The 27,964-nt window shown below is 43.1% G+C and overlaps 1 protein-coding gene across 6 annotated transcripts in view; it reads left to right on the top strand.

Moving 5' to 3' along the window:
* l1camb (L1 cell adhesion molecule, paralog b) overlaps window positions 1–27,964 on the top strand; it is a 224,157-nt gene that overhangs the window by 156,128 nt on the left and 40,065 nt on the right. For 4 of the 6 annotated variants that reach the window (XR_009656263.1, XM_060938618.1, XM_060938617.1 and 1 more), the window contains 11 exons: window positions 1,818–1,949; window positions 2,058–2,201; window positions 2,333–2,444; window positions 4,948–5,108; window positions 5,517–5,676; window positions 5,907–6,037; window positions 6,816–6,917; window positions 8,152–8,352; window positions 8,671–8,741; window positions 12,256–12,481; window positions 26,777–26,892. Coding sequence is in view for 5 of the 6 variants with exons in the window: in XM_060938618.1 (XP_060794601.1) it covers window positions 1,818–1,949; window positions 2,058–2,201; window positions 2,333–2,444; window positions 4,948–5,108; window positions 5,517–5,676; window positions 5,907–6,037; window positions 6,816–6,917; window positions 8,152–8,352; window positions 8,671–8,741; window positions 12,256–12,481; window positions 26,777–26,892 (1,556 nt within the window). In the remaining variant the exon portion in view is untranslated. The remainder of the gene's footprint in view (window positions 1–1,817; window positions 1,950–2,057; window positions 2,202–2,332; window positions 2,445–4,947; window positions 5,109–5,516; window positions 5,677–5,906; window positions 6,038–6,815; window positions 6,918–8,151; window positions 8,353–8,670; window positions 8,742–12,255; window positions 12,482–26,776; window positions 26,893–27,964) is intronic. The other 2 variants (XM_060938619.1, XM_060938616.1) reach the window with 1 other exon arrangement.

The following is a 27,964-nucleotide window of genomic DNA, read 5'->3' as shown; positions in this document are numbered from 1 at the left end:
GTGGGTTTCCCCCACAGTCCAAAGACATGCAGGTTAGGTTAACTGGTGACTCTAAATTGAGCGTAGGTGTGAATGTGAGTGTGAATGGTTGTCTGTGTCTATGTGTCAGCCCTGTGATGACCTGGCGACTTGTCCAGGGTGAACCCCGCCTTTCGCCCGTAGTCAGCTGGGATAGGCTCCAGCTCGCCTGCGACCCTGTAGAACAGGATAAAGCGGCTACAGATAATGAGATGAGATGAGATAAAACTTTATAATAACAATTTATTCATTTAAAAAGTTGTGATATTGCTAAAAATAGGCTTACCTGGATGCAACCATTTACACTGAAACTGGATGCCCACTTGTGATGTTAATGACACACTCGGACACTGTTTACCTTCATTACAGAGGCATCAAGTAAAGGCTTCTAATTCTAAAAATCGAATCAGAAATTTTCTGTAACCATGTGATTTTTACTGGCAACAAAATCTGCAAACCAACATACTCTGCTTTTATGAAGTTTAAATACAGTCCTGACACAAATACTAATAAACAATCCCATTGCCATAGCAGTGTGATTCTTGCTATCGAAAAAAATCACTTTTGTCAGTGAATAAAAATAAACAAAAGCATGTGACATATAATGATCAATAGTTGGGCTTATTTTTACAGCTAACACTTACAACAGACACTCGGGCATCTGTAGGGTTGTTTACAACAATTTAGAAGTGATGTGTCCACAAGCTTCAATGGAGGACTTTCACATGAAGTCATCGCAACTGCGGATTTGTTTCCGTGGCCAAGTTGCTTGGTGAGCTTTGTGTTGGACACCGACCGGCACAAGTGCAGGTTGTAAGCCCAACTCAGTAAACATCTACAGATAAACTTGTAGAAGTTCCGGGAATTTCCCATAACATTCCGGCACGAAACCTGCCTCGAGATATTGGGAGGCATCTGTACTTTTGTAATCATTTAGCATCTCTGGTGTATTTAAAAATCCAAATACTAAATAGTTCAGGATGTCATAGTGTCCCAAATCCGGTAGCTAGTTCGCTGAACACGTCAAGTTGAATAAATACATTCGTGGGTAAATTAAGAAGAACAAGCCTTTATTTTTGTCACATGTAAACTCAAACACAGTGAAATTCCTCCTCTGTATTTAACCCATCTGAAGCAGTGAACACACACAGAGAGAGAGAGAGAGAGAGAGAGAGAGAGCAGTGTGCAGAATAAATAATAAATAAATACATTTGTGGGTAAATTATATGGATCTGTGATGCCTGCATGTTTCAGCTTTTGGACGTAACACGATCTGCTGGAATGAAATAAATTTTAATCATTTCAGTGAGATTGTACTGACTGCAGTCATCTCGATTTTTATTATTAACTATCACAGCTGTTTCTTTGTTTGCCTGGCAATATGGCAGACACTGCATGATAAACAAAAATCTATGATGTCAGTGGAAGACCTCTATAGCCTCGGCGAGTCATGCTTGGAGTCAGTGACGTCACACTTTGTCCTCAGAGCGCGATATTTGAACCTCGGAGAGAGTGAGATGTCAACGCCCAGGGAAATTGTTTTCCTTTTAAAATAAAATCTGTATACAGGTTCAAATAGAAACAAGTGAAAACTTGAACATGTCTTGTATGGATATTATCTGTCAGTATAAAGTTTATTTTTGGGTTTTGTTAATCTTTAAAGGTCACAATGATTTATTCTGTAATACTTTTGCCTTCCCTTGCAGTAGTGTTCCATCCCCTCACAACAGATTTGCATTCCCGTTGTCAGACAGCAAACGTGTTTTGGCTGATTTTGATTGGTCGTTGTTTGTGTCCAGCCGCTCCTTATTGGAGGAAGAAGCCTCAGAGTGCCATGTACTTCCCAGGAGAGACAGTCAGACTGGACTGTCAGGCTGATGGCATTCCTACACCATACATGGCATGGAAAATTAATGGAGTGCCCATCTCTGGTACACACACACACACACACACACACTTGCATTCTCTTATTTCTTTCTTACATTTTATTTCTTACATGTACACGACTTGTGAATGTTCCTCCTCCATGTCGTGGTCAGACACGAGTCTTGAGCCGAGGCGCACTGTAAAAGGTGGGACTTTAATCCTGACTGACGTTCAGTTGGCTGACACGGCTGTCTATCAGTGTGAGGCCTCCAATAAACACGGCACCGCCCTCCTTAACACCTACATCCATGTCGTTGGTCAGTTACCACTCCGTACTGCTCTTTCTTTCTTTCCTCTTTTTTATTATTGCATGTTCCGTGTTCAGCACTAACTGTGGAGATCAAGTTAATCTGCCTTAACGTTATCTCTCTCCCCCCCACACACACAGAGCTGCCCCCTCAGATTCTGACTGTTGATGCTCAGCGGTATTGGTTCACTGAGGGATCCACAGCGTCTCTCCACTGCCATTCTTTCGGTTTTCCTCGACCCCAGATCAGCTGGTGAGTTTTCTGTCTCTCTGTAGTTCAGTGTGTTCATTATTCTCATACACAATAACACAAGAGCGTGTAAAGGGTGAGGGTTTGATATAAAGGGATATATAAAAGAGAGGTGGCAGGAACAGTACGGCTCGAGTGTAATAAAGTGCAGTGAATCTGTGAACAATGAACTGTGCAACAGCAGTGAGATTTCCAGCGTATATAATAAACATCAGTATTTATAAATATGAGGGTTAATATGGGATGTGTTCTCTGAATGTAGGGAGTGTGGGTATTGGGCACTGAGGTCCAGTCCTAGGAGTTGTCCTGGTTCTAGGCCTGTAGGAAGAAGCTGTTCCTCATTCTCTCTGTGTTTCTTTCCTGACCACAACAGAGAGAACGATTCTCTCTCTATTGTTTGGATTGTTGAGGTCTTTCACTCTTTTCCTGGTCTTAGTCCAGCACCACTTGTTGTCGATAGACAGCAGGTCAGGGAGCTCAGTGCAGATGGTGCTCTCAGCTGATTGCACCACGCTCTGGAGAACTCACTTATCCTGATGATGCTGTGATGCTTCCTGTCAGGATGTGCAGGTGTAGAAGTTCCTTCACAGCTTAGAAGGCAATTTTAAAGTCCCTGAGGTGTCTTAGGTGGTAAAGATGTGGACGGGTCTTCTTCACCAGGGGAAAATCTAGGCACTGGAACCTGTCTACTCTCTCCACCAGGGCCTCATGGTTTGTAAGGAGATGGCAGCTCCTTTACTGCTTTGTGCTGAGGTCCACTATTAGCTTGTTTGTCTCACTGATGTTCAGGAGGAGGTTGTTCTCCTGGCACTATTTCTCCAGGATTTTAATCTCCTCCAGGTGGGACTTGATCAGGCCTACCACAACAAACTTGACAATGGTGGTAGAACTGGAATTGGCCACACAATCATAAGTGCACTGTGAGTACAGTATGGGGCTCAGGACACAACCCTGGGGGATCCAGTGCTGAGGGTGAAGGAGGGTAAGACATGTTTGCCCATCTGCACTGCATGTGGTCTGCCTGTCAGGAAGTCGGAGATCCACTGACACAGGGACAGGTGACGTCCCAGGTCCTCCAACTTGGTAGTGAGTTTGGAGGGAATTATTGTGTTAAATGCTGAACTGTAGTCAATGAACAGCATTTTAATATAATTTGCACGTGGCTCAGGGCTGCGTGTAGGAGGCATGTGATTGATCGCTGTCACCAGAGCTATTTTATTTTTATTTTTCTATTTTTTTTCTGTGTGTTTGAGTAGTTTGATGTTTGTTTGAGTGTTTTGTCCGCCGGTTGTGGTGTAGCTCTGGACCTAGTTTTGGGCGTTGGTTCCCTCCAGGCCTTGGTTCGCCGTGAGTGATGCCTGCGCTCCCAGCTGTGGACTGCAGTGAGCTCGTTGCTCATTTTACATCGTAGTTGTTCAGCGCTCTGCACTTTAACGCTTGCCGTGATGTTCCGAGCGATGTTGCTCGGTGGTGTCGCGGCGGCTGTGCAGGTGGTTTGGGATATACCAGCGCTCTGCGTGGCGGAGCTTCTCTGCTCGCTGTGTGGATCCATGGCGTGGTGTTTGAGCGATGTTGCTGACGGCGTCACAGCGGCGGTGCTGGAGATGTGGGACTTGTTTTCGTGCGCCTTTTGGTGGGACTGTGGCTGCTACACCACAGGAATTACATCCTGACCCCTGCTTGGTGGACTTTTTATTTTTTATTTATTTATTTTTTATTATATTTTTTATTTATTTATTTTTTCTTTCCTTGTCTATAATTGTAAAGCGTCCTTGGGTTTTTTGAAAGGCGCTATATAAATTTAACTTATTATTATTATTATTATTATTATTATTATTATTATTGGGGGGCGGCACAGTGTAGTAGTTAGCGCTGTCACCTCACAGCAAGAAGGTCCTGGGTTCGAGCCCCGTGGCCGGCGAGGGCCTTTCTGTGCGGAGTTTGCATGTTCTCCCCGTGTCCGCGTGGGTTTCCTCCGGGTGCTCCGGTTTCCCCCACAGTCCAAAGACATGCAGGTTAGGTTAACTGGTGACTCTAAATTGAGCGTAGGTGTGAATGTGGGTGTGAATGGTTGTCTGTGTCTATGTGTCAGCCCTGTGATGACCTGGCGACTTGTCCAGGGTGAACCCCGCCTTTCACCCGTAGTCAGCTGGGATAGGATCCAGCTTGCCTGCGACCCTGTAGAACAGGATAAAGCGGCTACAGATAATGAGATGAGATGAGATTATTATTGGTCAAGAGATTGGGATGGTACACAAATTGTAATGGGTCCAGGATGTAAGGTAATGAAGAGGGGATGAAGCCTCTGACCAGCCTTTCAGAGCACTTCATGAGAGCTGAGGTCAGGGCCACTGGGTGACCATCGGTGAGGCAGGCAGGGGTTCTTTGAGACAGGGACGATAATGGACTGAAGCATGTGAGAATTACAGACTGTGCCAGAGAATGTGTATGTAATGGTGTTATGTTATTTATACACACGTGTGTATTATGCTGTTACACTCTTCAGGGCGAGAGAGGAGCACGATCTGGTTCTGTCCAACCCGAGGATGTCCCAGATGATCAGCGGCATGTTACTCATCACCAACGTGAGCCATGAGGACGCAGGAATATACACGTGTTCAATCAAAGAGACCAACATATCCATTACTGCATTGCTGGTGGTAGTGAGTAAGTTACACACACACACACACACACACACACACACACACACACACACACACACACACACACAGATCACATGTCTATATATACAGGTTTCTTATATGGTTATAGATAAGGATGTGGTTTTGACCTTTCTTTCTTTCTTTCTTTCTTTCTTTCTTTCTTTCTTTCTTTCTTTCTTTGCTTAATCTTATTACTTGGTCTCTTTTCTTTCTATCTTTGTCTTGTCTTGTTTCACTGTATTTTTTTTAAATGTATTTTGTTTTACTTTTTATTTAATTTTTGTTTTCATTTTGTATTGTTAATTTTTTTTGTTTTCTTTGTCTCTCTATTAATCATCTTATCTGTCTTCATTCTGATTTCTCTCACTTCTTTTTTTTTGCTCTCTCTCTCTCTCTCTCTCTCTCTCTCTAGACAAGACTCGGATTGTGTCCCCTCTTCAGAATCTCCAGGTTTTAAGAGGAAAGTCATTGGTTTGGCCGTGCAGGTACGAGGTGGATGCCAATCTATATAATGCCTCCATCCAATGGAAGAAAGACAGCAGTATCATCACACAATCCTCTCCAGATCACAGGTAAAAGCTCTCACTTTCTCACGGTCTGACTCCCAGTCCTTTCTTTTACAGGATCAGGATTGAAAGTGTTTGATATTTATTCATTTTCCAAGAAAATGAACATAGATTCTGTTTAATCAGTTCATGAAAACACAAAATACGTTTTAGATGTTTCCATCAGCTGCTTACTAACTCCGGGCCGAATTAACAGATTTTCAGTGATATTTAACGATCGGTTTGTTTGTGTTCAGCAGGTACACAGTTTTTGAAAATGGATCACTGAAGATCACTGACATCCACGCTGAAGATTCTGGACGTTACACATGTAATGTCAGCACCAGCTTGGACTCCGATATGTCGACTGGATCACTGACTGTGATTGGTGAGAACCTCTCTACGATTTAAATGAATTCAGTGAGAGGTGAGTGAATGAATCAGCGAATGAGTGAAGAGAGAGGGAGGGAGAGTAAATGAGTGAGTGAAAGAATGAGTGAGTGAGTGTATGGGTGAGTGAATGAGTGAGAGTATGGGTGAGTGAGTGAGTGAGTGAGTGAGTGAGTGAGTGAGTGAGTGTAATGGGTGAGTGAGTGATTGTATGGGTGAGTGAGTGAGTGAGTGTATGGGTGAGTGAGTGAGTGAGTGTATGGGTGAGTGAGTGAGTGAGTGTATGGGTGAGTGAATGAGTGAGAGTATGGGTGAGTGAGTGAGTGAGTGAGTGAGTGAGTGAGTGAGTGAGTGTAATGGGTGAGTGAGTGATTGTATGGGTGAGTGAGTGAGTGAGTGTATGGGTGAGTGAGTGAGTGAGTGTATGGGTGAGTGAGTGAGTGTAATGAGTGAGTGAGTGAGTGAGTGAGTGAGTGAGTGAGTGAGTGAGTGAGTGAGTGAGAGTATGGGTGAGTGAGTTTAATGGGTGAGTGAGTGATTGTATGAGTGAGTGAGTGAGTGAGTGAGTGAGTGAGTGAGTGAGTGAGTGAGTGAGTGAGTGAGTGTATGGGTGAGTGAGTGAGAGTATGGGTGAGTGAGTGAGTGAGTGTAATGGGTGAGTGAGTGATTGTATGGGTGAGTGAGTGAATGAGTGTATGGTTGAGTGAATGAGTGAGTGTATGAGTGAGTGAGTGAGTGAGTGAGTGAGTGAGTGAGTATTATCTTTCTCCCTGTAGATAAACCTGAGCCTCCACACTCCCTGAAGCTGGATGAGAAGGCCAGTCGCAGCGTCACTTTGTCCTGGATCCCCGGATCTGACAACAACAGCCCTCTGTCTGGTAATTCACTTTAATCCGATATAATCAACTCTTTCTATGGTGCTGAGTAGAAATACAGTTACAACCAATCAGAAAGGTTTTGTGAAGATTTCACTGTAACCATCATGCACCAGGAGAATGCAGCAGAGCTTTCCACTGACACGACGAACATGTGGCACAGTGACATCACCATGGACGCGTACTGTATGATCCACAAATATATGAAATGTACGATCTGTAAACTCATTGTCTGTGAATGCTGTCATCTTTTTTTAATTGTGATTTGTTTACTGAGATGATACCATGTGTAAGGTAATGTGGCAGAATTTTTGGACTAATTATATAAATAAGTATAAATATATATAATATTCAATACAATATATTAATGTTATGCTAGAATATGATAAGTCGCATAATCAGGACTCATTAAAAAGAGTTATGCAAATGTAATAGAACTGAATTGTTAAAATATAATATAGAGATGCTAAAAAGAATAATAATGAATAAATAAAGCAACATAGCATTGAGGTATAAAATTTTCTGTTTATTTATTTATTTTATTCATTATTTTATTTATTAGATCAAACACTATCTTAAACAGCCCACACATTTCTGTCACATTTCAATCTGTTTGTTTTTACATTTGCCTCATTTTTTAATTTATTCCTAATAATCCAGTTCAGTTCTCATCTCATCTCATTATCTGTAGCCGCTTTATCCTTCTACAGGGTCGCAGGCGAGCTGGATCCTATCCCAGCTGACTACAGGTGAAAGGCGGGGTTCACCCTGGACAAGTCGCCAGGTCATCACAGGGCTGACACATAGACACAGACAACCATTCACACTCACATTCACACCTACGCTCAATTTAGAGTCACCAGTTAACCTAACCTGCATGTCTTTGGACTGTGGGGGAAACCGGAGCACCCGGAGGAAACCCACGCGGACACGGGGAGAACATGCAAACTCCGCACAGAAAGGCCCTCGCCGGCCTCGGGGCTCGAACCCAGGACCTTCTTGCTGTGAGGTGACAGCGCTAACCACTACACCACCGTGCCGCCCCCAGTTCAGTTCAGTTCAGTTCTTTAAAAAAAAAAAAATCTTCCCTGTAGTCCACCCTGGACCGTGGGTCCTGAACACAGTACAGTTTTCTGAGCCAATCAGAGTGCAGTATTTTAAAGACTGAAATCTTAAACACATTTTAATAAAAGCTGAGTGTGTGAAGCTTGACGAGACTCTCGTTCTGCTCCTGTAGAGTTTGTGATCGAGATTCAAGAAGATTTGCACTCTGAAACAGCGAGCTGGAAGGAGCTGAAGCATGTTCCTGCTGAAATCCACCACCTGGAGATTTATCTCATTCCTTTCTGCACGTACCACTTCAAAGTGGCGGCGATAAATGAGATCGGCGAGAGTGATTTCAGCCAGTCATCCGAGTCGTACACCACACCTCCTGCAAGTAAGAGCGTCATCACCTTTCCATGATGAACATGATAAACACTTTGACGTATATTTCCCATCTGGCTGTGTAACATGAGCTAGCCAAATATAAACAAGTGCGTCGATCTATAAATACAAAACCAAGGTCAATTATTATGTAAAGCTCAGATTGGACTTCTGCCATCTCACTTTTTTTAATGTTGCATACATGTACCAAAAAACAAACAAACAAGCAAACAAAAATCCCGAGGTAGCTAATGGTAACTGTTTGCTGCTATGTTCCGTCTAAAATCACATCCTACAAGGAGCACTAATCATCATCATCATGATTTTGCAGAACCGGACATGACCCCAGGGAACATCAGGAGTGAATCTACTAATCCAGACAGCATGATCATCACATGGGAGGTATGGAGCCATGGAATATTCTCAATACTCTTAAGGTGATGATACACAGGGCCAGAGAGACAGACACTGCAAAGATGGACACTGAAACATTTACAGCGTCACTTTTGTCTTGGCTTCAGTCTTTATTTCACTCAAGTAAGTCTCACTTCTAGAACAAAACTGAATAGATCCTCTGGTCAAAAGATAATTTACCATTATTTTAACATTTATAAGTCAAAATAACCGCATTATTCTGTTCATAATAAACACTTTTTAAATCTCTTTAAAATGCTACTCGCCTCAATCACATCTGCTATAACTAATAACTGACACATCCATCACAAAAACATCATCGTTTAATTCTCATCTCAGCAAAAAAGACAAAAGGACATGGAGCAGGAGATGCTGCTGAGGAGGAAAAGGGCGTGGCAGAGCTCCTGAAAGGCTTTCTTTCTTTTTTAGATCCCGAAGTTTGTCCTGTTTGGCCCTTGGGTTCCACAAGTAGTCGTGCTTTGTATGTGAATTAGATCAGACAATAAGTTACACAATCTCTATTACAGCTCACAAAAAAATCATGAGCTGCCCGTCACTTTTAACTTGACGCAAGAGAGCTAACGTTATCCCTACATAGCTAGCGATACCTTTCAGCTAACTATGCTAACACAAACCACCGCTAGTTAGCTAAATCCCATTCAGTCTCTATGGAGCGGTGGTTAGCTAACGGCAGTTTACACTTAGCTGAAGAAAATTGAACTAAGAAACCTTTATTTGTCACATGCACACTTCAAGCACAGTGAAATTCATCCTCTGCATTTAACCCATCTGAAGCAGTGAACACACACACACACTCAGAGCAGTGGGCAGCCACACCAGAGCACCCGGGGAGCAGTCAGGGGTTCGGTACCTCGCTCAAGGGCACCTCAGCCCAAGGCCGCCCTTGGGAGAATGAGAATGAGTTCTCATCTCATCTCATTATCTGTAGCCGCTTTATCCTGTTCTACAGGGTCGCAGGCGAGCTGGATCCTATCCCAGCTGACTACAGGTGAAAGGCGGGGTACACCCTGGACAAGTCGCCAGGTCATCACAGGGCTGACACATAGACACAGACAACCATTCACACTCACATTCACACCTACGCTCAATTTAGAGTCACCAGTTAACCTAACCTGCATGTCTTTGGACTGTGGGGGAAACCGGAGCACCCGGAGGAAACCCACGCGGACACGGGGAGAACATGCAAACTCCGCACAGAAAGGCCCTCGCCGGCCTCGGGGCTCGAACCCGGACCTTCTTGCTGTGACAAGGCCGGATTAACTATATGGGCCTGCGGCACTGTGCCCAGGGGCACCAACCACTCACAGCCAGTGGGGGGCACCACATGACAGAAACTTTAAAAATATTTTTCGTGAATGTTTGTACACTTAAAATGGTTATACACTTGACATTGTTAAATAGTCATATATAATTCATTATGAACACTAATTTCATAAGAACAACAACAATAATCATAATTCTGAGCAAGAGTGGCCTATGTGACCATTAACCCCCCCTTTCCTCAACCTGTCAGTTGAGCCAGTCCACCTACGGTGAAATGTAGCAGTTTTTTAAAAATCGCGGTAGAAATGAAAAATGGACAGACATCAATTGAGTGGTTGTGAGAAGAGAAAATTAAAAAAAGAGAAAGACTCCAGGCGTGTAGCTGCAATTAAAAATGTTCCAGTGTTGGATCGTTTTTTTATAAAAACATCGACAACTGCTGTCACTACCAGCGCTGAAGCCGAAGCTAGTGAAATCAGCGATGCTAGTGAGGGAGATGGCCCTGCTAGCACTAGCCGGGGAGATGCTACAACCACAGCCAGTGTTAGCCGAGGGGTCGGCGACGACGAGGATCCCCTTGAGGAAGATGGGAGCGAGGGAGACCCCGGGGAGGAGGATATGTGCGAAGCCACTTTAAGCCAGATACTCTTTGAATTGATACACATATGTACATTGTACATCTGAATATGCCGTACTGGATGTTATTTGAATTTATATTTCGAATTGAGACATTTGAATATGTCGCCTAGATCGATGCTATTTTAATTGATACACATTTTGAATTGGCACATTTGAATATGCTGTATTGTATATAGATGGATGCTGTTTAAATTGCTGATGCTGTTTGAATTGATACACATTTTGAATAAGACATTTCAGTATGCCTATATGCATATCGTTGGTTGTTTTCAGTGAATTTGATGGGCTGATGTAGCCTACTGTACTTAATATATTTTCAATGAGGAAGAATGACCTTGTTTATGTGTACTATTGTTTATGTATATGCTACTATTTTTGACAGCAAAGGGCAAGGTTTGTGAGTGTGTGCAGGAGGTTACTGAACGCGTGCGCGCAGGGTGGTGGTGGGGGGAGCACTTGAGGTATAGTGCCCAGGGGCACCGCTTTGGCTTAATACGGCACTGTGCTGTGAGGCGACAGTGTGAACCACTACACCACCGTGCCGCCTTTTATACTCAGGCTGGAATTCTTAATTCCAGCCTGAGCATAAAAATAGATGTCTGATTAGATTAAACTTTATTGATCCCTTTGGGAGGGTTCCCTCATGGAAATTAATTCACCACTTTGGGTTTACACACAACAGCTTACCGCCATAAAAAGATATGTCGTCTCTCTTTTTCTTCGCTCCACTGCCGTTGAGTGAGACGCCGCCATCTTTGTTGAAAATTTCAGAAGCTCTCAGGTGGTCATGTGATTCGCTGCTAGCATTCTGATTGGATGATCTTCATAAGTTTCCTGAAACAATCAAAATCGTTCAGATAGAAATGATGTTGCCCCAATCTCAATGGGAAAGTGTCGAAGAGTGATTACCCAGCAACACTGCCCAAAAAGTCGACCCATGTTTTAACCTTAACCGCTAACTTTATTATCCAACCAGCCAATCAGAAGCACTGTTTATAAAACAGCACAGATAAACAAGTGTCTCAGTTAATGCTCATAGAATTTAAAGTAATAATAATTCCCATCCGGTTTTGGTGAGACTGGAGCTTCAGACTGTTGACAGGAGTGGAACCCGATGTTTTGGGGGTTTTTTTGGTTGGTTGGTTTTTTGCTGTTGTAGCTCATCCACCACAAGGTTTGATGTTTTGCATTTTGGAATGCTTTTCTGCTCACTACATTGTAAACGGTGGTTATTTGAGTTCCTGTAGTCTTCCTGACCTCTGTTATGACTTGCAGCTTAATGGGTGTTTATTTTTGGTGGGGTTTTTTTGCATCGTTTTGAATCTAGAGACTGTAGAGATGTGAAAATCACAAATGATTTTCTGAAACACAAACCAGCTCATCTGCTATTCCTATCAGATATGAGAAAAAACTACAGAATCTAAACATGTTGCCTGATATCTCTCTCTCTCTCTCTCTATCTCTCTCTCTATCTCTCTCTCCATCTCTTTCTCTCTTTCCATCTCTCTCTCCCCATCTCTCTCTCTCTCTCTCTCTCTCTCTACCCCATCTCTCTCTCTCTCTTGCCCCCTGTTTTTAGGAGCTGGAGCCGAGACACTTCAACGGTCCGGAGTTTGAGTATAAAGTGTTTTGGCGTGACGCAGCTGGCCCTGAGGAGCCCTGGAAGTTTGCTTTTGTTTCTCATCCTCCGTTTATAGTCAATAATACGGGGACCTTCATGCCCTTCGAGATCAAAGTGCAAGCGGTGAACAACATCGGTGACGGACCAAGTCCACAGGCTGCCATCGGCTACTCAGGAGAAGACCGTACGCGTCACTTATAAACTAATTTAATTAACTCATGACACAGATTCTGTAAAATAGAGTGATGTTTTTGCTGCATTTTTGTGTCATTAACTGAAAGGGGATGCGCTGCACACTTTTTTCAATTATTTTATATTATTCCCTGGGATACTTTTGTAAAGTTTGAGTGCTTTTTTTAATGGGGAAAAAATGTCTTGGCTAACATCTTTAAATGAGAATTCCATTATTGACACCCACAGAATTGTTTTACTAGTCTTTTCTGTTTTTCTGATTACAGCCAGATGTTTGTGCACATGTGGAACAAAAATTCCGGAAACTAACTAACTTACTTACTTACTTATCCCGTTAACGTCTGTGGGACACCTATGGTGTGTCAGACGGTGCATGGAAATTATGAAGCACGTGCTTCCAACGTTTTCTATCAAGTGCGTCTTCCGCCTGCAAACCCCAGGCTCGCAAATTGCTAGCGACTAACTCCTCCCATGTCTTCCTGGGCCGACCCCTCTTTCTCGTGCCCACAACCTGATGGCACCGGTTGGTGTTGATGGCATGTGGACTGCGTTTGACATGGCCAAACCATCTCAAACGCTTTAATCTGAGTACAGTATCAAGGTCAGTAAGACCTAAACTCCGGCGAAGGGCTTCTGTGCTGATGATGGCCGACGGGTTAACGTGGCACATCCATCTGAGCATTGATCTTTCGTTACGCTCAAGGCGTTTCATGTCTTCTTTCTTAATTGGCCAGCATTCACTTGCATACAGCATAGCACTTTTTCACGTACATACTGTACACCTGACCACGGGTGCCACACGAAAGTGCCCTGGATGAAAGGAGGGGTAGCAACTCTTTAAATTTCTTCCATGCCGACCTTGTTCTAGTTATTGATGCAATCTCGCATCCACCACCAGCACAAAGATGATCTCCCAGGTTACAAAACGAGTCAATTGTCTCCAGCTCATGTGGACCAAGAGCCACCTGGTCAAATTGCTTGCCGACAATAGGGCGAGCCAAGCCAAGACAACGGTCACATCTGAAGGAGGGATCTGCAGAGAGCCTGCCACGGGTTCTTGTACACTTCTTATGTACCCAATGTTGGCATCCATTGCAGAAGATGGAGTTGCAGCCAACACCTTTTCTGCAAACACCACAAGGATGTTTACCAGAGTCCCTTAGAGAATTAAGGTTTGGGCCAGATATCATGACCTTCGTTTTCGCCATATTAACCCTCAACCCTCTTAACTCTTAACTTAAATAATTAATATTTTTACATTTTTTATAATCTTTACTTTCTTTGCATGTTTTACATTTACTTTAACTTTATTCTATTTTATTCTGCTAGTTTTTTTTTCTTTCTTTCTTTTTCTCCTTTTTCTTTTTCTTTTTGGCATTTTAATATTTTATTTCTACTATTGTTTAATTCTTATTATTTTCTTTAAATTCTTTTAATTAATTATTTTAGAATAAAGATAAAATTATTTTATGTAATTTTATTTCTCTATCGTTTACTGTTTTTGTTTTTACTTCTGTAAAGCACATTGAACTGCCATTGTGTATGAAATGTGCTATATAAATAAACTTGCCTTGCCTTGCCTTAACTCCAGGCCGTTTTTCCACAACAGAAACTTGCCTGAAAGTTCCTCAAGTGTCTCAGCAACAATCACCAAATCGTCAGTATACAGAAGTTCCCAGGGGGCGCCAGTAGAGAAATCATGAGATAGGGCTTCCAGCACGATGACAAAAAGGAGTGGACTAATGACAGAACCTTGGTGTATGCCAATTTTTACCTCAAACTCCTTGCTGTAAGAGTTGTTAATCCGTACCATGCTTTTTGCATTCATGTACATAGCCTGTACTGTTCTAACGATCCATTCTGGAATACTCACACGTCTCATTGCCCACCACAGCACTTCATGGGGCACCCGGTTGAACGCCTTTTCCAAGTCCACAAAGGCAAAGTACAGATTTCTTTCCTTAGCCAGATACTCCTCCTGTAGCTGTGTCACAATGAAGATAGCATCACTTGTTCCTCTTCCTGACACAAAGCCGAATTGGAATTCGGCAATGTCTACGATCTCATGTATTACTTTGTCCAGCACTCTCTCAATGACCTTCAAACAGTGTTCCGTCAGCTTCAGACCTCTGTAGTTGCCCCTGTCTGTGGCATCACCCTTGCCCTTGAACAGGTTGATAATGAAGCTAACATCCCAGTCCTTTGGAATACAACCCTCAACAATGATGGCATTTGCAAGCTTGGTTAAGATGGGACAGCTGACGGCAATGGAGGCTTTAAGCATATCAGCCACGACGCCGGAGGGTCCAGGGGATTTTCTAGACTTCATTTTGGTGATTGCCTCAGCAATCATCTCACCCGTTACGATAATGGAGGGGACCAGCAACAGGCTCAGCCATGAGCAGGTCATTAACACACCAGGGAAACTCAACGTTGAGTAGGCATTCATATTGTTCTTTCCAAGCCTTCTTCTTCTGACTGTCACTTAGACATAAGTTGTCTTGGTCATCTTTAATGCAACTCTCACCAACAACGTCAAGCTGCTCTTTCTTCATCTGCTTAGCCATACAGAACACATCCACTTTACCAGACCTAACATCATCGAATTTACTCTCCTCGGCTCTCTTCTTGGCTTCAGAGACTATGCGCTTGGTGAGACGCTTGGCTTGGAGGTAGTCCTCTTTATTTCCACTGTTCTTCCATTCCTTCCAAAGGCGTCTTTTTTTCACAAACAGCATGACTGACTGACTCATCCCACCACCAGGTTTGCTTCCTTCTGTTTCTCCTTTTGGTGACTCCACATATCTTATCAGATGCTTTCAATAGGCCATTTTTAAGGAACTGCCAGGTATCCTCCACAGTGCTGATGTGACTGCTGTCATGTAGTTCAACTTCCACCGCCTCCAGAAAGCATTCCTTCACCACAGGATCTTTCAACTTCCATGTACGGAGTTTAGGGGTAAAGGACTGCTTACAAGACTTGGTGGGCTTGAGAGAGAGGTCACAGACAAGCAGTTTGTGCTGCACTGCACACTCCTCACCTGGGATGACCTTAGTATTGGATACAAGACCTAACTCCTGCCTTCTCACAAGTATGTAGTCGACTTGGCTTGAGTAGCCTCCAGACTGATGGGTGACTAGATGGTTCATTTTCTTTGTGAAGAAAGAGTTGCAGATAGCAAGATCATTGGCCACAGAGAATTCTAGCAGCCTCTCACCTTCAGGGTTGCGATCACCAAAGCCAAGCCCTCCATGAATACCTTCATAGCCTGCAGCAGTTTCTCCAATATGACCATTGAAATCACCACACAAGAGCAAGGTCTCTGAACCCCCTACTTTTGACACAGAGAACTGCAGTAGATCATAGAAAGCATCTTTGGTGCTGTCATCTAGACCTGCTTGCGGGGCATATATAGAGAAGATGGTAAGAATGGTCACACCAATGTTGATCTTAAGTAGACATAACCTATCGGATATATGCTTGACATCCAGCACACTCTCTGCCCACTTCTCCACGAGAAGTATTCCTACGCCGCCTGTCCCCTTTTCATTCCCGACCCAGAAGAACTTGTATCTGGAGTCCTTACCACTAACCATACGGGCTGACCCTCCTCTCCATCTAGTCTCTTGAAGACAGCAGAGATCGATCTTTCTTCTGGAGATGGTCTCAACCACTTCACTGCTCCTTCCTCTCATAGTACCAACATTTAAAGATGCTACATGAAATTTTTGACGCGGTTGCTTGATGTCGATCTGGGGGTGCCCACATCTGACACCCACCCTACCATTAGTGACAATCCTATCACTATCACTAGGAGTCCCACTCTCTTCACTACTTCTTCGAACTTCCATGGCTTTCAATGGAGCGAGGATTTTTACGGCTGGATGCCCTTCCTAACGCCAACCCCCAACCTGGAGGACCAGGGGATCACACTTCATCTGGACCCTACCTTTCGACCTGTCCAGCTTGGGTAACCCTACCAGGAGTTCTAGACTCCAGCCAGCATAGCTCTAGAGGTCACAGGGACACACAAACTGCCCCACCACGATAAGGTGGCGATCCCAGTGGGACAATATGGTGGCGATCCCAGTGGGACAAACCCCATTTCCTACAAACCCCATTTCCTGAAAAGTTGGGATATTTTCCAAAATGCAATAAAAACAAATATCTGTGATTTATTTCACGTGAACCTTTATTTAACTGACAAAAGTACAAAGAAAAGATTTTTAGCAGTTTTACTGACCAACTTCATTGTATTTTGTAAATATAAACAAAATGAGAATTTGATTCCTGTAACACACTCAGAAAAAGTTGGGACAGAGATTAAATAAGAGTGAAAAGTTTACAGGATATTCAGGTAACCCCATTCTGGAAGATTCCACAATCAAGGTCAAGGGTTTTTTTTAATTTGCTATTTGTACATAAACCAACAGTTCAGACACATTGGATTTTTTGTGCAGGGCTCTCTCAGAGTCAACAGATTAGGAAATAAAACACTATAATAAAAAATATAAAATATAGAAACACTATACAATACAATGTTAGGAAATAAACACTGTAATAAAAAATATAAAATATAAAGCACTATACAAAAAGGTGGTAATATATACAAAATTTTAAATACAAGTATTAAACAGAAGGAGAGGGCAAATGTTAAATAACAGTAATAAAATAAAAGGCAAGTCCTGAATGCTGTTCCTGGATTATGAAAAGAGGGGAAAGTTATATGGAAATATTGCACATTTTGGGAGGGGGATGAGAGTTATGTGGGGATACTGCACAGTTAGAATATCGCACATTTATCAGAGGGTATATAACACACAATCCTATTTCACAGATAATATATCACATATTGCATATGACAAGCGAAGTGAGGTAGTAATGGGTTATTGTTACACTTATTCAATAGTTTTGTTTTGCCATCAGTGTGACTGTGGCAGGGAAGAAGCTGTTGAAGAACCGTGTTCTACGAGTGACGATGCTGTCCGCTCTGCTGTGTCTCAGGTTGTACGTGCAGTGTTTGTGGCTGAGCAGAGAGTGAGCTGGGTCGAGTGAGTCTCTGATGATTCCCTCTGCTCTTTTCCGACAACGCTGCACATACATGGAGTCCATGGAAGGAAGTTTTGTCCCTATGATCCTCTCCACAGTGTTTATGACTCTTTGCAGAGCCTTCCTCTCTGCCTGTGTGGTGTTACCGTACCAGACAGTGATGCCTGTGGTGAGGATGCTCTCTATCAGTCCTCTGTAGGCCAGGGTGAGAGGGTGATGGTTCAGACCAGCTTTCCTGAGCAGCCTGATGAAATAAAGCCTTTGCTGGGCTTTTTTCACTGTGGCTGTGGTATTAAGAGTCCAGCTCAGGTCAGATGTAACCTGCAGTCCCAGGAATCTGTAGCTGTCGGCCCTCTCCACCTCAGTCCCTTTGATGATGAGAGGCTGTAGAGGGGAGGATTCTTCCTGAAGTCCAGTATTATTTCTTTGGTTTTGTCTGTGTTGAGGATGAGGCCGTTCTCCTCTCCGTAGACAAGAATGTTGTTTACCAGGGTCCTGTACCCTGACTCGTCTCCCCCCTTGATGAGCCCCAGGATGGTGGTGTCATAAGCATATTTGATGATGATGGTCTTGTCCTGGGTGGAGACACAGTCATGGGTGTAAAGGGTGAAGAGTTTGGGACTAAGGCAGCAGCCCTGTGGGGATCCTGTGCTGACTGTGAGCTCAGCAGACACCTGTCCTCCCATTCTCACCACCTGTGGTCTTTCTGTCAGGAAGTCCAGAATCCAGTTGCAGGTGGGAGTTGGGACACCAAGGTCTGTCAGCTTCTCGATCAGCTTGCCCGGGCAGATGGTGTTGAAGGCAGAACTGTGGTCCAGGAAGAGCATCCTGGCATACGTTCTGCTGCTTTCCAGGTGTTGCAGTGTGGTGTAGGGCTATTGCTACCACGTCATCCACTGAACGATTGGGGCGGTAGGCAAACTGGAGGGGGTCGACAGTGTCCGGGACTGTGTGGTTGATGTGTGCGAGGACTAGTTTTTCTAGGCACTTCATGGCGACTGGTGTGAGTGCCACTGGCCTGAAGTCATTTAGGGTGGATGTGTCTGGTCTTTTGGGGACTGATATGATGGTGGAAGATTTGAAAATACGGGGGACTATAGCCTGGGATAATGACAAGTTGAAGATGTCAGCATACACACCAGCTAGTTGTTCCCCACAGGCCTTCAGAACTTTGGGAGGGACTCCGTTGGGTCCCACAGCCTTGTGGGGGTTCACCTTCTTCAGAGCCTTCAGGACCTGTGTGTGTGTGTGTCACCTGAAAGGCAATGTCTGTGGGGTCATAGGGGGCTTTTGAGGGTGTGTCCATATTCAGCCTGTCGAACCTGGCATAGAAGGTGTTAAGGCTGTCTGTCAGGGTGGCATCTTGGGGGTCTGTGGTTGCTGTGGTTCTCCTATAGTTTGTGACAGACTGGATTCCCTGCCACATACTGCATGTGTTGTGGTTGAGGTAGTAGCTTTCAAGTTTCTGGGAGTGAGCCCTTTTTGCTGCTCTGATGGACTTCTGCAGCTCGTACTGGGCTCTCTTATACTCCACTTGATCTCCTGACTTGAAGGCCTCCCGCCGCTTCCTGATTTTCTGTTTTATGTCCCCATTAAACCAGGGTTTTTGGTTGGAGAACATACGCACAGTCCTGGGAGGTGCACATATGGATGTGCACCAGCTGATGTAGTCGCTCACAGTCTCTGTGTATTCGTGGATGTCATTAGTGGCCTCTTTGAAAGTGCCCCAGTCTGTGGCCTCTAAGCAGCTCTGCAGGCTAGCCTGTGCACCTTCAGTCCAGGTGTTAACGGTTCTGACTGTGACTAGTTTTGTCTTGAGTCTTTTGTTGTAAACTGGTTTGAGCTGGATTGCCAGGTGGTCAGACTTTCCAAAATGGGGTTTTGGTTCAGCTCAGAAGGCGTTTCTGATGTTGCTGTAGCAATGATCCAGTGTTTTATTTCCCCTGGTGGGGAAAGTCACAAACTGATGCAGTTTACGCATGTTTTTCCGGAGATTGCAGTGGTTAAAATCTCCCAGAATAATGACAGCAGCGTCAGGATATGTGTTTTCATGCTCATTGATCATGGCGTGTAGCTCCTTCAGTGCAGCCTCCTCCTTGGCAGAGAGGGGGATATACACGACACTCACAATGATGCATTGCAGTTCTCTGGTCAGATAAAATGGTCTTAGCTTCAAAGTCAGATATTCCACATTTTCAGAACAAGATTTTGAGATGATCTTACAGTCGGTACACCCAGATTGTTTGATGAGGGCGGCCGTTCCTCCTCTGCGAGTCTTGCCGCTTTCTGCAGCGCATCTGTCCTCTCTGAAGGCCGTGTAGCCATCTGGTGTTATTGCCTCAAAGGGTGTCCTCTCTCCCAGCCAGGTTAAACAGAAACACAATATGGAGCAATCCTGAATGTCCTTCTGCATGGAAATCTGAGCGTGGAGTTCGTCCATTTTATTTTCCAGAGACTGAATGTTTGCAAGCAATATGACCAGGAGGGTTAGCCTTCCATTGCTAACCAAGCGCCGGAGACTTTGGTCAGCTCCTCCCCATCTGCCACACTTCCGCTTTGGCCTGTTGTTCTCAGGACAGCTCCCTGTTGGGGGCCGGCCTAGCATCAAGTCAGCATAGCATGTTAGCTCAGGGTAGGATTCCAGTGCACTCTGGTCGAAAAGTCCGAAATGACTCCGCTCTCTCAGCTGCAATATAAGATTGCCTGATCATAGAAAACGTTAGCAGAGTGTGTCTTAACTCGGCACAAAAAATAAGAAGGAGAAGAAGACAAAGAAGTAACTTGACTCGGAGAGCTCTGTGACGTCGCCCTCTGGGGAGCGCCATCTTGGCAATCAGCAGATTAATTGGTCACATGATTGGGTTTAAAAGGAGCAGCACCAAAGGCTCAGTCTGTGTAAGTAAGGATGGGCGTGGCTCACTGCTTTGTGCCAAAATCTGCAAGAGAATTGTTCATCAATTCAAAAAGAACACAAGATTTTAGGTCTTTCAAAATCTACAGTCTATAATATTGTGAAAAGATTCAGCGAATTCGGAGACATCTCAGTGCGTAAAGGGCAGGGTCAGAAACCACGATTGAATGGACGTGACCTTCGAGCCCTCAGGCGGCACTGCCTGAGAAACCGTCAAGGAAATGTGACAGATATAACCACATGGGTTCAGGAGGACTTCAGAAAATCATCATCACTTAACACAGTCCACCGCTGCGTCCAGAAATGCAACCTGAAACTGTATTACACAAGGAGAAAGCCATTCATCAACTCTATAGAGAAACACTGCTGATTTCTCTGGGCTGGAACTCATCTCAGATGGACTGAAAGACAGTGGAAACGTGTGCTGTGGTCAGATGAGCCACATTTCAGCTCATTTTCAGGAAAACCAGACATTGGGTTCTCAGTGCCAAAGGTGAACACGACCATCCAGTTTGTTATCAGAGAGAGGTGTAAAAGCAGCATCTGTGATGGTATGGGGGGGGGGGGGGGGGGAATCAGTGCCCACGGCATGGGGGAGTTACACGTGTGTGTGAAGATAGCATTGATATATACTGGGATTTTAGAGACATATGCTGGCATCAAGGTGATGTCTCTTCCCGGGAAGTCCATGCTTATTTGAGCAGGGCAATGCCATGCCTCATTCTGCATGGGTTACAACAGCGTGGCTTCGTAGACATAGAGTGCGTGCGCTTAAAGGGATAGTTCGGGATTTTTGACATGAATCTGTATGGCATCCCCATCAATAGTGTCGTGCAAACACACTGACTTACCCCTGACAGCATTCTGTGAGTCCAGTTCTTGTCCAGTTTTGGTCCAGACAAAAGTAGTCCGGCAAGTTTGTTGGGGTCACGAAAGTAAAACGTTTTTCGTCTCAAAACAGTATGTGTTCAAAAGAGTGATATATTTGCATCACAAAACCGTTGTCAAATAAAAAGTCAGACCTCGAAATTGCTTGGCACTATTTTCTCTCCCTCGGTATCACTGCGCGCTGTCATGTTGACATCTGCGCAGGAATCAACACCTTTCCCATTGTTTGGCAGTGATTAGGAGTTCAGATCAGCGGCGCTAACAAGCTCATTTGAGAGCAAGAACAGCGACAAATTTATCACCTTCTATAACCTATACAATAATATATTTGTGAAAATGGTGCGCACTTGCGACTATCCAGGCTGTAGCAACAAAGATGTGGCTGAATCTCCGCACACATTTCACCGTCGTAGTCAGACATGTTGTCGCTAACTTTGCTAGCAGTAAACAATGTAGTGATGTGTCGGTCGCGAATGATCCGGTTCAAAGAGTCGGCTCTTTGAAGTGAACAACGGGAGCCGGCTCTTCGGTGGGAGCCGAGTTGGAGAGCCGAATTAGTTTTTTGTCCTTTGATGCCTCAGAGAGAGAGAGAGAGAGAGAGAGAGAGAGAGAGAGTTCAGCTCAGCTGAAGGATGATTGTCTATTTGACAGCCATGATCATTGTTTTGTTGCCGTGAATTCCTAAAGCTCATGATATAAATTGTCGCTCATAAATTGACAGGTTCGGTCGGCAACCGCCTTGGCACGGCCAGATTAATCTGCGGTATACAACGAGACAGCAGTCATTATAACAGGAGCAGATTTGCTGTTCCAGCGGCTTCTCATTACTGGTGGAGCAGAGTGCGGCACTTTTTTCTCTTTTTACATGCGCTCAAGGTGCCACATAGTTTGTTGCACATTGTTCTGTGTTTGGTAAAATAATTTCCAACTTTGCTTCATAGTTTCTTAGGCCTGATTTATACTTCATAATTTATTTTGTGGCATTTTGTTCAAGGTCGAGTGTGAAATAAAGCCATAAAGGATAAACAGTTGATGTCTTCTGTGTATTTTATATTGGTAATATAACACAGTTTTGCATTATGTTTGTGAGAAAATAATTTATTAATTGGTAAGTAAGTTTTATTTCTGTAGCTAGAACATTGTTACACTGCTATACTTTACAAAGCTTTACAATGGCTACAAAAACTAAAAAATAAAATGGAAAACATCCTATTGATAAAATATAAATAATAATGTAATTAATTAACTAGTTAATTGCAGCAATTAAATCAAAAATAAAATCTCAGGAGCCGTTTGGGAGCCGAAAGAGCCGGCTCCTTATAGTAAGAAGAGCCAAAAGAGCCGGCTCCCGAAAAAGAGCCGAAATTCCCATCACTAAAACAATGAATGAAACAGCCGTGGCTGTCACCTGGCGGCAGCGCGCAGTGATACCGAGGGAGAGAAAATAGTGCCAAGCGATTTCGAGGTCTGACTTTTTATTTGCCAACGGTTTTGTGATGCAAATATATCACTCTTTTGAACACATACTGTTTTGAGACAAAAAACGTTTCACTTTCGTGACCCCAACAAACTTGCCGGACTACTTTCGTCTGGACCAAAACTGGACAAGAACTGGACTCACAGGATGCTGTCAGGGGTAAGTCAGTGTGTTTGCACGACACTATTGATGGGGATGCCATACAGATTCATGTCAAAAATCCCGAACTATCCCTTTAACTGGCCTGCTGCCAGTCCAGATCTGTCTCCGATTGAGAATGTAAGGTGCATCATGAAGAGGAGAATTGTTGGGGTTCACCCAGAAAGAGACCCCGATTCCTTCATGAGCCACCCTCGGATCTGGGACGAATGATAGAACGAGAGAAACAGACAGGGGAACACCTGAGTTGTTCACATGCCAGTTTATTCGCACAGTCACTTCGTCAAAGATAATAATAAGAATAATAAGAATAATACTTATATAACCCTAACAAGAAATCAGACAATGCAGACCACGGACTGGTGAGCAGCTGAAGTCTTGTATCAGGCAAAAATGGGCAAAAATTCTAACTGCGAAACTGCAACAATTTGTATCCTCAGATCCCATACAATTAAAAAGTGTTATTAAAAGGAAAGGTCATGAAACACAATGAGAATAATGCCTCTGTCCCAACTTTTTCTAAACTTTTTTGAAATTTTTCCGTTTTATTTTGCCTCTGTCCCAAGTTTTTTTGTTTGTTTGTTTTTCTGAGTGTGTTGCAGGCATTAAATTCTAACTTTGTTTATATTTACAAAATACAATTAAGTTGGTCAGTAAAACTTTTGAAAATAGCTTTTCTTTGTACTTTTGTCAGTTAAGTAAAGGTTCACGTGAATTAACAATCACAGATTCATGTTTTTATTGCATTTTGGAAAATATCCCAACTTTTCTGGAAATGGAGTTTGTAGATACATGTAATATTTACATAGCTTGTGTGCCCTGTCACATCCCTAACACTGGGTAAGCTAGCTTGCCAAGCTAACCTGAATTAGCAACAGCTAACTGCCTTAAGTGGTGAAAAGTAACCCCTTGGTAATGTTAGTGCTTACAAGAGTTCACCTCAGGTAACTGGGAGTAACAGGGAGTTACTTATAACTCCAGTACTATGGTCAGTTTCGATAATGTAGCCGGATATTTATGTCAAGCTACATGTTTTGCATCATGGAAAGAATGTTAACGTTAGCTGACTGGCTAATGCTACCTCAGGGCTTTGACTGATCATGCAAGCGAACTAAGGTTCAGTCCATAAGGAGAAATTTATTACAATATCCAATACAGGGTTTAACATTTGAATTTTTTTTTTTTGAAAGTTTTACTTATGGTTTGCGGACCTGGTCGTCGACTCCAGCAGAGTCAGCACAGCTCCGTCTTCTTGATTTGGATTGCCATGGGTGGTCATATGTTAATGAGGGGGTGGTACCATAAAAAACAAGAGGAGTTTCTGTATAAGAAGCATGTACTTTTGTAACTGGCTGGTTCTCTCTGTTATTTTCTTTCTATGGCCTTTACAGACTGGGAATGTAAGAGTCCATTTTAAAAGGCGCAGCACGTCCCCATCAACATACACATCTTATTCCAAAAACAACCAGTAGTTTTCCACAGCTTGGCCGCTCTTTATAACTGCTCCAACATAAGTTGTTAATAATTAATTACAAAAACAAAAAAAAGTGTTTGTTTGCTAAGTGAGTATTCAGGATGCTTTACAGTACTTTCATAAGTGTCATATTTTATTTTGACCTTTAGTATATACAGTGTCTTGCAAAAGTATTCACCCCCCTTGGTGTTTGTCCTGTTTTGTTGCATTACAAGCTGGAAAAACGGTTCACCTTTAAAGTGGTCGGCATGTTGTGTAAATCAAATGGTGCTAACCCTCCAAAAATCCATTTTAATTCCAGTTGTGACACGGCAAAACAGGACAAACACCAAGGGGGATGAATACTTTTGCAAGACACTGTACATATTACAAGTCCAACAACTGAATAAGATTTTTAATTGTCTTCAAGGCAGTTTGATCAAGGCTCAAATTGTTTAAATTCGTTTCAAAATTAGAATACCATCATAATTATTATGGTAGGAATATATTTCTAGAATAATATGTATTTTGGTAATTCTGTCCATCAAGGTTACAGTATTGTCTGATGATAGATCGATAGATAAACTTTATTTCAACAGGAGGGCCCATTCAGCACAGCTGGTATCCATAGGGGCCCTGCAAAGCTATACTGATTTACAATTTCAAAAATACATTACAATAATCTTTAATCTCATTAATATAATTAATCTAAAAATTTAATGAAAACTACCATTATGGTCATAAGAGGGAAAAAATGCTATGAAAATTATAAGAAAAAAGCTATATGAAACTAACAAACATATCATAATACTTATAAATAAGACTGTGAAAAATATGATCTAATGAGCCTTTTAAATTGATTTAGAGATGTAGTTGATTTAATATTTGCTGGCAGTGAATTAAAAAGTATTGAACCTGAATATCTAAATGTTCGTTCACTGAACGTAAGCTGAGGTTTCAGTAAATGCAGGTCAGATTTATGTCGAGTGTTATGACTCTGAATACTTGAGTTCTTAGTGAAATAATGATTCAAATATTTAGGAACTAAATTACGAAGGCATTTAAATACGAGCAAACACTTATGAGTTTTTCTATTTGTCTCTCAGTCCAGTTTAAAACTTCTGTCGCATCTTTAGAGGCGTCTTGTCTGGTAATAATACGAGCAGCTCAATTTTGTAGCTTCTGTAAGTTTGTGCGACTTCCACTGGATAAATGACCCCACGCACTGTCAGCATCATTCAGAACCGGTTTGATTATTCTATGGTAAACACATTCGGCAAATTTGAAAGTGAGACAGTGTCGAACGTGTGAGAGAAGACCCAAGTGTCTGTCTACTTTATTATCGACGTCAGAATGTTCCTCACACACAAGATTTTCACGGGGCATAATGCTCAGTGTTAAATAGTTAAATTTTGTGACTCTTTCAATGGTCTTTCCTTTGAGTTGAAGGATGAAATCTGCAGTGTCCTCTAACTTCTGTCTCGTTCCAAAGAGTAGACCTTTTGTCTTACTCTGATTTAATACCAGCTGACTTCCCTCCATCCACTGCTTAACTCTTCTTGTAACACATCCTTGATAGTATTTACATTGGTTCCAGAGCAGTAGATGACAGACAGTATCGTCGGCATACGTGCTGATTGAAGATCGTTTTAAACACAGTGGTAAATATAAATGACAGAATAAAGGGCCCTGTGGCCTTCCATAGTAACTGATGACTATATTCATAGCATGCTACCAAAGCATCACAGACATCATTATCATTATTTATGGTGAGGCATTACAGTTTATCACAATATTTATAATCAGAATGCATTTTAAGCAGTGTTTATAACGCTTACAATCATAATTCTATAGAAGTTCAGCCCTCAGTTTTTTGTTTTATTTTTTTAACCGTAAAACATTTCCAATGATTTCTTTTCTCACAATAGTGTTTGTTACTCATCCATTTAAAAAAAAAGGCTAGGTTAGTCTAGGTCTCTTTGGAAATTAGTGACCTGATGTGATTGCTACATATAACATGCGATGCACGCCTTATGAGTGCATTCGAACATGATGTGACTCTATTCATAGTTCATTATAAATAGAAATAGGAATCAAAGTGTTACAAAAAGTACTCTGAATTTTGTTGAGAGGTTTTGGGGGTTTTTTACTGAAAAAGTAAACTTTCACCAGAAATTCTGTTCATGCCTTCATTATTATTCTAAAATGGTAGAAAAGGAATAAAAAGCCTGTCCAGAAGAAGGTGTGTCCAAACGTTTGGCCTTTTGACTGGTACACAGCTATAATCCCAGCTACACATTGAGGAACCTCATTGTTACAGTCAGATTTTTCTCTCTGTGTGTCTTCTAGGGCCCCTGGAGGCTCCAACTCAAATACAAGTGACTCCGCTTAACGCTACAGCCATGTCAGTGAGGTGGGAACCAGTCAAGAGAGAGACTGTGCGTGGACATCTTCTTGGCTACATGGTACGCTTATAATGCAGATATAATCATTATTCCTAATAAACCTGACTAGCTTAGCGAGCATGGCAGCAGAGGCGTGGTCAAGTGCCGGTTTGTGAATGGAGAGCGAAGCCGGGGAAGGTGAGTGGCAAAGTGGAAGCACCTGTTAATTAGTGTGCTGTGTCTGTGTGTTTGTGTGCAGTGATGGTGAGCAGATAAAGTGGGTGAGGAGCAGAGAGAGGTGCTTCTGGCCGGAATTGTGAACATTCATTGTGTATTACTTGTGCATGTGTGTCAACATTCTGTTATAGTCCGCTGGATTTACCAGTTGGCACTCATGACCTGCTGCACACCATCTGCGGACATCCCCGCGAATCCTTGGCCAATAGAACCGGGCCATGAGTTGGGTTAGTGTTTTGTCCTGCCCCAGGTGTCGAGCCATTTGGGTTATAATGAGTCGCATGGAAGAGGGTTTTCCCTGTGGCTTTTGGGAATCAATAATTGTGTGATCTGCTCTCCGGTTTGAGTGTCCTGTGTCACTCGATACAGTCGATCTTTAATTATTCCAAAGTATGGGTGGGAGTGTGGAATGCTCAGCTGGAGTTCTGTCCATCGATTACTCTCACTTGGTCGAACATATGCTGGAGGGAGTCGTCTTGCGACTGCTCTAGAGGGAAATCCATTAGGGAATCTCCGAGACAGCAGGGAGGGTCAGCGGGCTCCCTGCTCTCCGTGTCACTATGATGCAGAGCTGATGTAGCCGGCTCCCGGACAGCTTCCCCCGACATCACCACACCGGGATCCCTCCTTGACACTCTCCTGCAGAACCCACCCACCACCACTTGGTCCATTAGGCTCTTAAACCCCTGCCAATCTGTCCCTGGGATTGGTGGGTGGTTGAGGTGCGGGCTAACTGCTGCCTCAGCACAATAATTTGTTCCCCAAAATTGGATTTCATCCAGTATCTGCAGATATTCGTGTATATGGGTCCGTCTCAGAAACTGCTCTCTCATTTGGGACATTATGGTCAAAAAATACATTTTCTAATTTTACTATTCTTTTTGCGTTTACCTAACACTCAATGTTTCTTTTGTCA

The sequence above is a fragment of the Neoarius graeffei genome, chromosome 13 (genome assembly GCF_027579695.1).
Source record: "Neoarius graeffei isolate fNeoGra1 chromosome 13, fNeoGra1.pri, whole genome shotgun sequence".
NCBI lineage: Eukaryota > Metazoa > Chordata > Actinopteri > Siluriformes > Ariidae > Neoarius > Neoarius graeffei.
This window is presented reverse-complemented; position numbering and strand designations above follow the sequence as displayed.